Genomic DNA, 13,315 nt, shown 5'->3' with positions numbered 1-13,315 from the left:
GCTTTTTAATATGCTATCTAGGTTGGTCATAACTTTCCTTCCAAGGAGTAAGCGTCTTTTAATTTCATGGCTGCAATCACCATCTGCAGTGATTTTGGAGCCCAAGAAAATAAAGTCTGACACTGCTTCCACTGTTTCCCCATCTATTTCCCATGAAGTGATGGGACCAGATGCCATGATCTTAGTTTTCTGAATGTTGAGCTTTAAGCCAGTTTTTTTCACTCTCCTCCTTCCTTTTCATCAAGAGGCTTTTTAGTTCCTCTTCACTTTCTGCCATAAGGGTGGTGTCATCTGCATATCTGAGGTTATTGATACTTCTCCTGGCAATCTTGATTCCAGCTTGTGCTTCTTCCAGCCCAGCATTTCTCATGATGTACTCTGCATATAAGTTAAATAAGCAGGGTGACAATATACAGCCTTGACATACTCCTTTTCCTATTTGGAACCAGTCTGTTGGTCCATGTCCAGTTCTAACTGTTGCTTCCTGACCTGCATATAGGTTTCTCAAGAGGTGGGTCAGGTGGTCTGGTATTCCCATCTCTTGAAGAATTTTCCACAGTTTATTCTGATCCACACAGTCAAAGACTTTGGCATAGTCAGTAAAGCAGAAATAAATGTTTTTCTGGCACTCTTGCTTTCTCGATGATCCAACGGATGTTGGCAATTTGATCTCTGGTTTCTCTGCTTTTCTAAATCCAACTTGAACATCTGGAAGCTCACAGTTCACATACGGTTGAAGCCTGGCTTGGAGAATTTTGAGCATTACTTTACTAGCGTGTGAAATGAGTGCAATTGTGCAGTAGTTTGAGCATTCTTTGGGATTGTCTTTCTTTGGGGTTGGAATGAAAACTGACCTTTTCCAGCCCCTGGCCACTGCTGAGTTTTCCAAATTTGCTGGCATATTGAGTGCAGCACTTTCACAGCATCATCTTTCAGGATATGAAATAGCTCAACTGGAATTCCATCACCTCCACTAGCTTTGTTCTTAGTGATGCTTTATAAGGCCCACGTGACTTCACATTCTAGGATGTCTGGCTCTAGGTGAGTGTGAGTGATCACACCATTGTGATTATCTGGGTTGTAAAGATCTTTTTTGTACAGTTCTTCTGTATTGAAGCCTAGCTTGGAGCGTTTCGAGCATTACTTTTAGCATGTGAAATGAGTGCAATTGTGTGGTAGTTTGAGCATTCATTGGCATTGCCTTTCTTTGGGATTGGAATGAAAACTGATCTTTTCCAGCCCTGTGGCCACTGTTGAGTTTTCCAAACTTGATGGCATCTTAGTGTAGCACTTTAGCAGCAACGTCTTTTAGGATATGAAGTAGCTCAGCTGGAATTCCATCACCTCCACTGGCTTTGTTTGTAGTAATGCTTCCTAAGGCCCACATAACTTCGCATACCAGGATGTCTGGCTCTAGGTGAATGATCACACCATCATGGTTATCTGGGTCATGAAGATCTTTTTCATCTAGTTCTTCTGTGTATTTTGGCCACCTCTTCCTAATGTCTTCTGCTTCTGTTGGTTCACACCATTTCTGTCCTTTATTGGGCCCATGTTTGCATGAAATATTCTCTTGCTATCTCTAATTTTCTTGAAGAGATCTCTAGTCTTTCCCATTCTATTGTTTTCCTTTATTTCTTTGCATTGATCACTGAGGAAGGCTTTCTTATCTCTCCTTGCTATTCTTTGGAACTCTGTGTTCAAATGGGTATATCTTTCCTTTCTCCTTTGCCTTTAGCTTCTCTTCTTTTCTTGGCTATTTGTAAGGTCTCCTCAGGCAACCAATTTGTCCTTTTGCATTTCTTTTTCTTGGGGATGGTCTTGATCACTGCCTCTGTACAATGTCATGAACCTCCATTCATAGTTCTTCAGGCACTCTGTCTATCAGATCTAATCCCTTGAATCTATTTGTCACTTCCACTGTATAATCATAAGGGATTTGATTTAGGTCATACCTGAATGGTCTAATGGTTTTCCCTACTTTCTTTGATTTAAGTCTGAATTTTTCAATAAGAAGTTCATGATCTGTGCCACAGTCAGCTCCTGGTTTTGCTTTTGCTGACTATATAGAACTTCTCCATCTTCAGTTGCAAAGAATATAAACAATCTGATACAAATATTGACCGTCTTGTGATGTCCTTGTGTAGAGTCTTCTCTTGTGTTGTTGAAAGAAGGTGTTTGCTATGACCAGTGCATTCTCTTGGCAAAACTCTGTTAGCCTCTGCCCTGCTTCATTTTGTACTCGAAGGGCAAACTTGCCTGTTACTCCAGGTATCTCTTGACTTCCTATTTTTGGCATTCTAGTCCCCTATAATGAAAAGGACATCTTTTTCTGGTGTTAGTTCTAGAAGGTGTTGTAGGTCTTCATAGAATGGTTCAATTTCAGCCTCTTTGGTAATAATTGTTACCAAGTAGTAAAAGAATCTGCCTGCCAGTGCAAGAGACTCAGGTAGGAGATATGGGTTTGATCCCTTGTGTTCGGGAGATCCGCAGGAGGAGGATATGGAAAACAGCTCTGATATTCTTTCCCGGAAAGCCTCATGAATAGAGGAGCCTGGTGGGCTACAGTCCATGGGCTTGCAAAGAGTGGACACAAAATAGTGCCTGAACACACACACACACACACACACACACACACACACAAATACTACTACTGTTTATTTCCTTGTACACATTTCTTTTCTTCAAGGCTTCCCTTGTGGCTCAGCAGGTAAAGAATCTGCCTGCAATGTGGGAGACCTTGGTTCGATCCCTGGGTTGGGAAGATCCCCTGGAGAAGGGAAAGGCTACCCATTCCAGAATTCTGGCCTAGAGAATTCCATGGACTGTATAGTCCAGGGGTTTGCAAAGAGTTGGACACGACTGAGTGACTTGCACTTTCACACATTTCTTTGAGGGTCTAGAAAAAATAGAGCAAGAATTTTTTCTTTAGTTATGGCTTAAAAACTTATTTAAAAAATTTTCATGGTTGTTGTAGGTTTAGGTGATTCTCATAACAATTCTTAATTTTTAAAATAAAGGTTTTACTCTATCTATAGTTTGTTATCTATAAATATGAGTTTGTTAATTGTTTGCTATATTTACTAGCTTGTTTTATTTTTGAGATTTCACATAGACTTGATAGCCACAATATTTATCTTGCTCAGTCTGACTTATTTCTCCAAGCATAATGCCCTACAAGTCCATCCAGTGTTGTTGCCATATATAAATATACACATATATACACATACACACACATGCACACACAGACACACACACACACATATACACCACATGTTCTTTATCCATTCATCTGTTGTTAAGTTGACTTAATAATAAAATATAAATTGACCTTGTTATTTATATCAACAATATAGAGTGAAAAATATATAACTATCTCAATCAAATCAGAGAAATATTTAACAAAATGCCATATCATTCATAATAATACTAAAGAAAAAAGGATAAAAAGGAAACTTTCTCAAATTGATGCTGAAGAGCTGAAATAGTACTTAATGATATTTTTCTCAGTGTAAGACAAAAGATAAATATGTCCCCTCTCACTCAGGATTTCCAGTTAACATTGCACTGGATTTCCTAAGCAGTGCAATAAATTAAAGGAATAAAAAAAAACATAGTTTGGGAAGAATGAAGGAGCAAAATTGTCTTTATTTAAAGAAAACCATAAAGTATGTGGAATGTCTTACAAATTCAATTTTTAAAATTGCACCAACTAATTTGTCAATATCTCAGAATATAAGATTAACAGATAAAAATCAATATTTTTATATATTAGAAATAAGCCATTGGAAAATGAACTGGAAAAATGTTGAAAATAGTATTAAACTATGTAGGAAAACTTTTTAAAAATATGAGAAAGATCTATACATGGAAATGAGAAGTATTGCTGAGATAAATTAAAAAAATGTAAAAAATGTAAATATGTGCTATTTGCACATGTTTGAAGGGGTAATATTATCAAAACGTTGGTGGTGGTAGTTTAGCCACTAAATCATGTCTGACACTTGTAATCCCATGGACTGTAGCCTTCCAGGTTCCTGTGTCCATGGGATTCTCCAGGCAAGAATACAGAGTGGGTTGCCATTTCCTTCTCCAGGAGATCTTCCTAATCCAGGGATAGATCCCATGTCTCTCACATTAGCAGTCAGATCCACCCGGGAAGCCTTTCAGGACATTAATTCTCATTGAATTGATCTGTAGAACAATGCCATCCTAATTAAAATCCTGGCAGTCTTTTCTGGAGAAATTGACAAACTGCTTCTAAAATTTATATGAAAATGAAAGGGATGCAAAGAGTAAGGGCAATTTTAAGAAGGAACAACTTTGGAGCACTCACATTATCTCAGTTCATTACATAAAATGTGATAAAGTAATCAAGACATTGTGTTTTCTGTGTAAGTATACATAGGTTGGTGTCATGGAAAAGAATAGAGGGTCCAGAAATAGACCTATACATGAACAAACATTGCATTTTGACTAAGGACCCAAAGTAATTCAATGGGAGAAATGATAGTCTTTTCAGCAAATGCTGCTGGAACATTCCAACTGTATTTCTACTCAGAAAACAACAATAACAACAAACTCTAGCAATTATCCAATACCACAAACATACCTTAGGGCATAGACTTATACCTAAAATCGAAAATTAAAAATTATTAAAAGTTGTTGGAAAAAATATTTATAAGCTTAAGACAGGTTGGCATTTCTTAATTAGGGCAAAAAGAGTATGCCTCAAAGGACTTAATAATGATGTTATATTTCATCAAAATTTAAAATCACTTCTCTTTAAAAAATTAAAATGGAAAAATGAGAATGCAAGCAAGACACGGATTATGAGAAATTTTCATGATGCATATTTCTGCAAAGTACTAGAATATATAATGCTATCACTTAACTATAAAGTGAGTAACCCAGTTACAAAAATAAAAGAATGAATAATTTTTTTTAAAAGAGCCATTTAAATGGCCAATTGAAGCAATGCAAATTAAAATTATAATGAGATGCCACTGCACAGCTAGAAGAATGGCTGACATTTACAAAATGACAGCAAGTGTTGGCGTGGATGTGGAGGAAGAAATAACTGGAATTCTTACTGCTGGAAGGAGAGTAAAATAGAGTAAGCACTCTTCAAACCGTGATATTCTGCCAGAAATTTAAGCATATCCATACTCTACAATCTTGCAATGTACTTCTAACATTTACCAAGGAAAATTTACAACATATATTCACACAAATTCTTGACCTGCTTGTTCATAACAGTTTCATTCATAATAGATAAAAACTTATGTTATATTTGTGTTAGATGGCTATTATATCTGTATTTGTAAGACCTTCACATTGGTATCCAGTTATACAATTTTATGCAGTTTTAAACCAAGAGATTTTCTTTATATTGAAATCTTTAAGTGAATAAGATTTTCGGGAGACTTCTTCAAGTAATAAACGAAACTGTTATTTATGGTGTGAACCAAGCAATCTGAACAGATTCCTTTTTATTTTTGACAAGTGCATTTTCTCAATGAAATATTGATATACACTTTTACTTATTTTTTTTTATGTGAGTGCACACTTATTTTTCAAATAGTAGTTCATAGTGCTATACAGGGGTAGAGAAATCAAATAGTAATTTATGTATTCTTTTTCACCGTGAGTGGCAGAAGGAAAAGAAATGGATAGATCTTTGCAGGATGAAAGCTTAAGTAAGGCAAGAGATGTGTTCCTGATGCTTTCAGTAAAGACTGAAAGAACCAGACTTGGAGAAGAGTATTGGAGAAGGAAATGGCAACCCACTCCAGTATTCTTGCCTGGAAAATTCCATGGATGGAGGAGCCTGGTAGGCTACAGTCCATGGGGTCGCAAAGAGTCGGACACTACTGAGCGACTTCACTTCACTTCACTTCTTCATTGAACTTTTGGTAGATATTTCCTTTCATGGTGAAAATAACATAACACACATATGTTGTCACTGAAGCACACAGGTCTTATGTGTAGAAGGGATCTTCTAAACAAATTGTTTACTATTTTCAGGTAACAGAGTAACATGAAACACAACAATACCAACTCACTTGTTTCCAGGAAACGAATTTGTGTGTGTATGTGGTTGTGCAAGGCTTACAACTCAGACCTTCTAACTCCATCTGTTGCCTTCCTATGTTTCTCAGCATCTTAGTACCTGCAGAGACACATTGTTTAATTCCTCAGCTTCTTCATATGAGAATAATATATTTCTGAAATTATCATTGAAAGGTTGTTCATATGAGCCATGAACAATGCCAGGATTCTTGGCCTCTGGAGGAGAGAAATTCAATCCGGGGCCAGTGACGAGGCTTGATTGTTTAGAGTTTTTGTGTAGTAAAGTTTTATTAAAGTATAAAAGAGAGAAAGCTTCTGACATAGACATCAGAAAGGGGCAGAAAGAGTGCTCCCTTACTAGTTTATAGCAAGAAGTTATACACCTATTAGCAAGCTTCTAATTAGAGAAAGGGAATGTCTCAAAATGGGAGAGTTGCCCCAGGCCCCTCACCCACAACGTGCATTTTGAGATAGCATTTGCACAAGGTGAGTTATCCCAGACCATAAAACAATTGACATGAAGCTTGAAGAAAGGCAGGTTTCCAAGCAAATGCAGTTTCTTTAACACAGCTTAAGAGAACATTTCCATGAGTAAAACATACTGATTTGTTGAGCCATTATTGGTTCTGAGTCTTAGGTGGAACCAATATTGAAGAAAGACAGAGTCTAAAGTAAATACACAGTTCATTAAAATAGCTTAAGAAAAACATTTCCATAGAAAAACACATTGGTTACCTCAAGGGTTGAGAAAAGTTCAGTTCAGGCAGAATCAGATGTTGTCATGGTAACACAAAGTTTTAAAAGAAACCTCCCTTTTATTTTGTACAGAGAGGGAAAAAAATGTGACTTTTGTAGTTTGTTTCCTCCTGCCTCTTAAGAGAGAGACAAAAAGTCTGACACTTGCAGCCTATTTCCTCCACTTGGGGACCCCAGCCTTCCTGCCTGTTACCGTCTCATTATTTATATTCTTCCTAATCCAACTTTTGGAAAAGAGAATGGTAACCCACTCCAGTATTCTTGCCTGGAGAATCCCGTGGGCAGAGGAGCCTGGTGGCCTACAGTCCATGGGGTTGCAAAGAGTTGGACATGACTGAATGACTAACACACACACTTTCTAAACCAACTTTGAGCTCCTGAAAGCAGTGGTGGCAGTGGTTTAGTGGCTCAGTTGTGTCCAACTTTGTAACCCAAGGACTGCAGCCCGCCAGGCTCCTCTGTCCATGGATTTCCCAGGCAAGAATTCTGGGGTGGGTTGCCATTTCCTTCTCCAGGGATCTTCCTGACCCAGGGATTGAACCTACATCTCCTGCATTGCAGGCAGTTTCTTTACCGACTGAGCGCCCAGAGAAGCCTGAAAGCAATTCTAATGTTCTGTTTATTTTTGTACCTTAATAGTTAACGGAATTTGCAGAACCCAAGTGTGCTTAGAAACTAAACTAACGTTCATATAGTCTATTGTATCTTTGAGTATTATTACTGAATCGTATATTACGTTGCTTAACTTCTTTAACTCATTAGCATACCATGTGTTTGCATATCATTCACCATGGAACCCTGGATCCAAAAGATATGTGTCCAATGCACAGACACTTTGGGTCATAAAGTCGATAGTCCCTTAAATCTACCGAAACTTCATGATAATTCTTATACACGTGAGTATTCAGGGAAAAAAACCTGCCCCTTTCTAATGCACATTGATGGAGAAGTGAAGAGAAGAAAAGCGAGACAGAGAGACAGTGAGTTGATTAATGCCTGTGGTATCATTGAAAGTTGAGAGAAAAAGATAATTCCAGACTATTAGTAACTTTCCAGCATTCAGAATTGAAGTTTAAACTCCTATTATCTTTGGGCTTCTCTGGTGGCTCAGCTAGTAAAGTATCTGCCTGCAATGCAGGAGAAGCAGTTTCAGTCTGTGGGTGGGAAGATTCCCGTAAAGAAGGGAATGGCAACCCACTCCAAGAGATTCTTGCCTGGAGAATCCCATGGACAGAGGAGCCTGGTGGGCAGCCCATAGGGTCACAAAGGGTCAGACATGACTCTGCGCCTGACACTACTACTACTATCTTAGTCTCCAATATACTCCCTTCAGTGGAAATCAGAATAAGAACACATTACAAATTACCCAACACAGCCCACCAAATAGACACAGTTGTATCCCCAAGATAAGAAAAGTATGGTATATTAACAGTTGTCTGTTCAGGAACATAAATCTCTCACTTTAGAACTTGCTTAAGGAATTTTAGTATTTTGGACAAAATAGGATAAGAAGTGTGGGAAAAGGGGACAAATGGATCAAGGAGATTCCCTTTTTTTAGTTTCAATTTTTTTAAAGGAGATTCCTTTTGAAGTGTGAGAGAAAGAGGAACTCTAGATGAGATTGAAGCTTTATTAAAGGGAACACAAAAACGTTTACACAGTTTGAAATTAAAATTCATCGATATGAACTTCAGTCCACTCATTGACTCAATAATCGTTGAATAATCCATTCAAATGCCACCCAATTTTAGGAAAGACAAGATCCAGTTGTTCCAGTTACCATTCTTTCTTCAGTAGCCTCTGGATTCCTTGCTTGATCTCCTGAGTTCGCACCCCATAGACAATGGGGTTGAGGGCTGGAGGGATGACGTGGTGGAGGATATTGAGCAAGACGGGCATGTCAGAGGACAATTTCTTTTCTACCATAAGCGTGAAGACAAAAACCAGAAGGACAGTGCTGAAGAAGAGGATCAGGATGAAGTGGGAGCCACATGTGCTTAGGGCCTTGGCCACAGCTCCCTGTGCCTTGAGTCTCAGCACAGCCCTCAGTATGAAGGTGTAGGAGAGGAAGATGAGGATGAGGTCAGATCCCAGCAGGGTCCAGCCTGCAGTAAATTGGTAGAGACGATTGATGGTAATATCACTACAGGAGAGCCTGGAGACAGACATATTGGCACAGATGCAGTTCTCAATGACGTTTCTCCCACAATAATGCAGACGTCCTGAGAGAATGGGGATGGGCAGTGTCAAAAAGACACTTCTGGCCAAAATGAAAATGGCTGCCTTGACTATAAATTGGTTAGTGACGATGGATGGGTACATCAGTGGATGGCAGATGGCCACATAGCGGTCATAGGCCATGACCATGAACGTGCAGGACTCCATGGCAAAGATACAATTCATGATGTACATCTGAAGGAAGCAGGCAAAGAAGCTGATGGACCTGAGATCAAACCAGAAGATGGCCAGGACCTTGGGGATGACGGTGAGACAGATCACTGTGTCCAGCAAGGAGAGCAGGCTGAGCAGGTAGTACATGGGCTCGTGTAGAGAGGCCTCCAGCCGGATGGTGATCAGGAGGGTGGTGTTGGCCCCAAGGGCCAGGAGCAAGAGGAAGCTAAGGGGCAGGGACAGCCAGTGCTGCCAGCTGGGGGACCTGACAAAACAGTTCAGAAGAAAGTCTGAAAACTCAGTGGAGATGCTGCCATTTTGGTGTGCTGTCATAGTTTGTCATATAGTTCCACAGCTTCCTTTTGGTGATCTATAATTTTAGGATAAAACTAGTTACTAATTCAAGATATATAGCAACAGAAGAAATTGCTTTACTTAAGGGACTTGTGGATTCTGGCAATTTATCCAAGCCTAGTGAATTTACATGTGCATCTTTTGTGCCCTGCTGGGAATAGTCACATTACTTTAAATGATACAGAAGAGTGAGATGATATGGTTTCTTTGTAAATGTTTGATTTGTCAAGCTTATTTTTAATTTTTTTGGGGGTACTATTGTTTCACAATATTGTTAGTTTCTACTGTACAACAGAATTAATCATCCCTATGTAAACATATATGCCATCGCTTTTGAGCCCTCCTTTGACTCTACTCCCGTATACTATCCTTCCAAATCATTACCGAGCACTGTGCTGAGATCCCTGTGTGATATTGCACGTTCCCACTAGCTATCTATTTCACACATGTTAGTGTATATATGTCAGTCCCAAACTACCAATTCCTCTCCCCCACACCACTCTTATTTCAAAGTCTGTTCTCTACATCTTGTCTCTATTCCTGTCCTGGAAATGGTTCATCTGTACCATTTCCCCATATTCCACATGTATGAATTAATATATGATAATTGTTTTTCACTTTCTGACTTACTTCACTCTTTTTAAAACTATTTTATTTATTTATTTTTTGGCTGTGCTGGTTCTTGTTGCTGCATGGGCTTATCTCTGGTTGCAGAAAGCAGGAACTACTCCAGTTGCGGGCCATGGGCTTCTCATTGTGGTGGCTTCTCTTATTGTGGAGCACGGGCTTTAGGGAATGTCAGCTTCAGCAGTAGAGGCATGTGGTCTCAGTAGTTGTGGTTCCCAGGCTCTAGAGCACAAGCTGGGTAGGTGTGGCCCACAGGCTGAGTTGCTCCATGGCCTGTAGGATCTTCCTGTATCAAGGATGAACTCTATGTCTCCTGCTTTGGCAGGCAGAATTTTTACCACTAAATCACCAGGGAAACCCCTTTGCTCTCTGTTTTTAATAGAACTGCTAAATTTTTACAGAAACTAAAGAGAAGGGGAAAATTGCTTAGAAAGCTACTTTGTAATAAGCATCTAAATTCGCATTCATATTTCTTCTTCATTATTTAAAAATGATTACATATACTCTGGGTTTCACTGGTGGCTCACACAGTAAAGAATCTGCTGCAATGAGGGAGACCCAGGTTTGAATCCTGGGTCCAGAAGACCCCTGGTGAAGGGAATGGCTACACACTCCAGTATTCTTGCCTGGAGAATTCCATGGACAAGGAACCTTGTGGGCTACAGACCAGGCATCTCAAAGAATCAGATACAACTGAGAAATTAGCATTCACTTTTTCACTTTTCACATAGACTGATATCTGCAATTTAGCTGGCACAACACATGGAAATAAGTAGCAGAGCACAAACTAGGGACTCAGATAAATGACTGTAGACCTCCAACCACCAAAATCTGACCTTTCAGATGTATTTATTTAAAAAAGTACACTGAAAATAATGTTAGTGAATTTACATTTTTCTAAGGTCATTTTAATTTGGTACCTACGAATTGTTCCTAAAAATTGCCTTTTGTTCACTCTATTTCTTTGGTCTTCATATTAGTTGGATTCCTAACTCCAGGATGAATCACCTTTAAAGGAGAATGAGCAATTCCACCCAGTTCTGCAGGACTGATACTTAATAGTAAACAGGATGAAACTTCATTTTCTGATTGCATTTTTGTGAGGGTGGTGAGATTCACCTTAAGATTCTTTCCATCTCTGATTTCCCTTTCTTCCATACAATAATCTAGATATACATTCCCTCTTTCTTCCAGGCTAGTTCAAAGTTGCCATTGTCGTCTCATCATTTAAAGTTTCTCCTTGGCCTGGAAATACTAGGGTCACTAGTGTGATACTAGGATCAGAGAATTGAATTAGAAACCATCCCTACTCTGAAGCAGGGAAAACTAAAGCCATTCTGGGGACAACAGATAATAAGTGCTATAAGCAATGACAGAGTCTTGAGCAAACTATCAGAAGAGAATAGGGGAGGGCTGACTAATGGGCATGGGGAATAGGCTGGAGAAAGAGAATTGTGAATAAACTGATGTGATACTCTCATTTACATTACAGACAAATGATTTTAAGATTCTCCTCTCCTTGAATTGTGAAAGTGAAAGTCAGTCTCTCATATCTGACTCTTTGCAAGTTCATGGACTGTATAGTCCATGGAATTCTCCAGACCAGAATATGGAGTGAGTAGCCTTTCCTTTCTTCAGGGAATCTTCCCAACCCAGGGATTGAACCCAGGTCTCCTACATTGCAGGTGGATTCTTTACCAGATGAGCCACAAGGGAAGCCCAAGAATCCTGGAGTGGGTAGCCTATCCCTTTTCCAGCAGATCTTCCCCACCAAGGAATAGAACCAGAGAGTCAAAAGAAGTCTGTAACTTGGAAAAATGTGTAGGTCAGGACTTTCTGGCAACCTTCAAAGCAGTGCATTTAAAGCTGTCTACACAGTCTCATATAGAGTGTTATCATGTGGGTTTAGAAAATTTTTATCAGGAGTTTATGAAATTTCCTCTGTATTTCTCATGAGGTTCATTAACATAATATAAAATTACATATTGTTTAGCTGTTGAACTCTTATCACTTGCTGGGAACAGTGCTCAAATATTTAGGGATTCATCTCATTTAATTCTTCACCCCCTCTGAGATATGTTTTATTATCACCACATTACCAAGGAGTGGCTGATTCTCATAATCTTAACCATTCTCACAGTATTAGGCTAATCCTATTCCTGTCTAATCCTAATCCAGTGCTTTAGATTCAAATACTTTCTAGATTCCCTCTTGCCCTAATAAATAATCCTATGATAATGTAGGGGCCTCATCAACATTGTGGAAATGTAAGCAAACTTCACTGATGATACAATGAATAGTTCTGAAAACAGAACTGATACAAGGGAAGGACATTTGGAGTAGGGGCAGGGTAGCAAGGGAAAGAGTGTTTTAATCAAACTGTGAAGCCAGTAGTGAAAAGCATTTTCATACTATTAGAAACCAACTTTTGCCTCTATAGTGGTTCAAATACTGTTTTGGTTTCCAGTTATGAATTCTAGTCTCCAAATGAAGTTCCAATCCTCCTCCTCCCAGATTCTCCTCACCAGGGAGTCCCTGTCCGTGACCAGGGCTGGTTTTCAGAGGAGGGAGGAGGGGTGTCCCTTCCTGTGACTCCTCTCTTGCCTCTTCCTTGTCCCCTTACAAATGGTCCTGTCCAGCTGGTGTTTGCCAGGCATGGCCTTCCTACCTGATACGTAGAAGAAATCGAATGATCTTCCAATTCCTTTTCTCTTGCTAATAACAATATATTAGTAGTGACATTAACAATTTGGGAAAGAATTGTACACATATCATGTCATATAATAGTAACCATACTCTGAAGTAAGTGTGCCAAGGTGACTATCTTAGTAATTTACCTTTTCCAGTGGACAAAGTTTTCAGCAGTATTATGTGTCTTTTCTGCAGCTTAACTGCTAGGGTTTAGATATAGATGAAACAAAAGTAGATCCAAAGCTGTCGAATATGCATACAGCCATGTCCTGTGTTGCTATAGTGAGGTGGAAATGCGGATCTCATTGGCTCTATCACTTTCATATCCTCATCTCTCTCCCTGATCTTAAGGGCACTTTCCCAGCAGTCTGGCATCTTCTTTTTCCTTTCAGTTGCAACTCTGATTCCTGCTTCCCACTGCTCA

General features: G+C 39.2%; 1 protein-coding gene across 2 annotated transcripts; it reads right to left on the bottom strand.

Moving 5' to 3' along the window:
* Positions 1 to 8,604: 8,604 nt before the first annotated feature.
* Positions 8,605 to 11,295, bottom strand: LOC110148582 (olfactory receptor 56A3-like). 2 transcript variants are annotated; one of them, XM_020910630.2, is made up of 2 exons: positions 11,256 to 11,295; positions 8,605 to 9,509 (listed from the first exon to the last, which is right to left on the bottom strand). In XM_020910630.2, the coding sequence occupies exons 1-2, from the start codon at positions 11,293 to 11,295 to the stop codon at positions 8,605 to 8,607; spliced, it is 945 nt and encodes a 314-aa protein (XP_020766289.2). The 2 variants fall into 2 exon arrangements, with proteins under 2 accessions (XP_020766289.2, XP_020766288.2); XM_020910629.2 differs by lacking the exon at positions 11,256 to 11,295 and having other exon boundaries at positions 8,605 to 9,552.
* Positions 11,296 to 13,315: the final 2,020 nt, after the last annotated feature.

Source organism: Odocoileus virginianus, unplaced genomic scaffold, assembly GCF_023699985.2.
Source record: "Odocoileus virginianus isolate 20LAN1187 ecotype Illinois unplaced genomic scaffold, Ovbor_1.2 Unplaced_Contig_20, whole genome shotgun sequence".
Lineage (NCBI taxonomy): Eukaryota > Metazoa > Chordata > Mammalia > Artiodactyla > Cervidae > Odocoileus > Odocoileus virginianus.
Note: the sequence above shows the minus strand (reverse complement) of the source record. Positions and strands in the feature narration are given on the sequence as shown.

Bases quoted from the DNA above. Each gene is read 5' to 3' on its own strand.
- LOC110148582 (XM_020910629.2), bottom strand. From the start codon at position 9,552: ATGACAGCACACCAAAATGGCAGCATCTCCACTGAGTTTTCAGACTTT.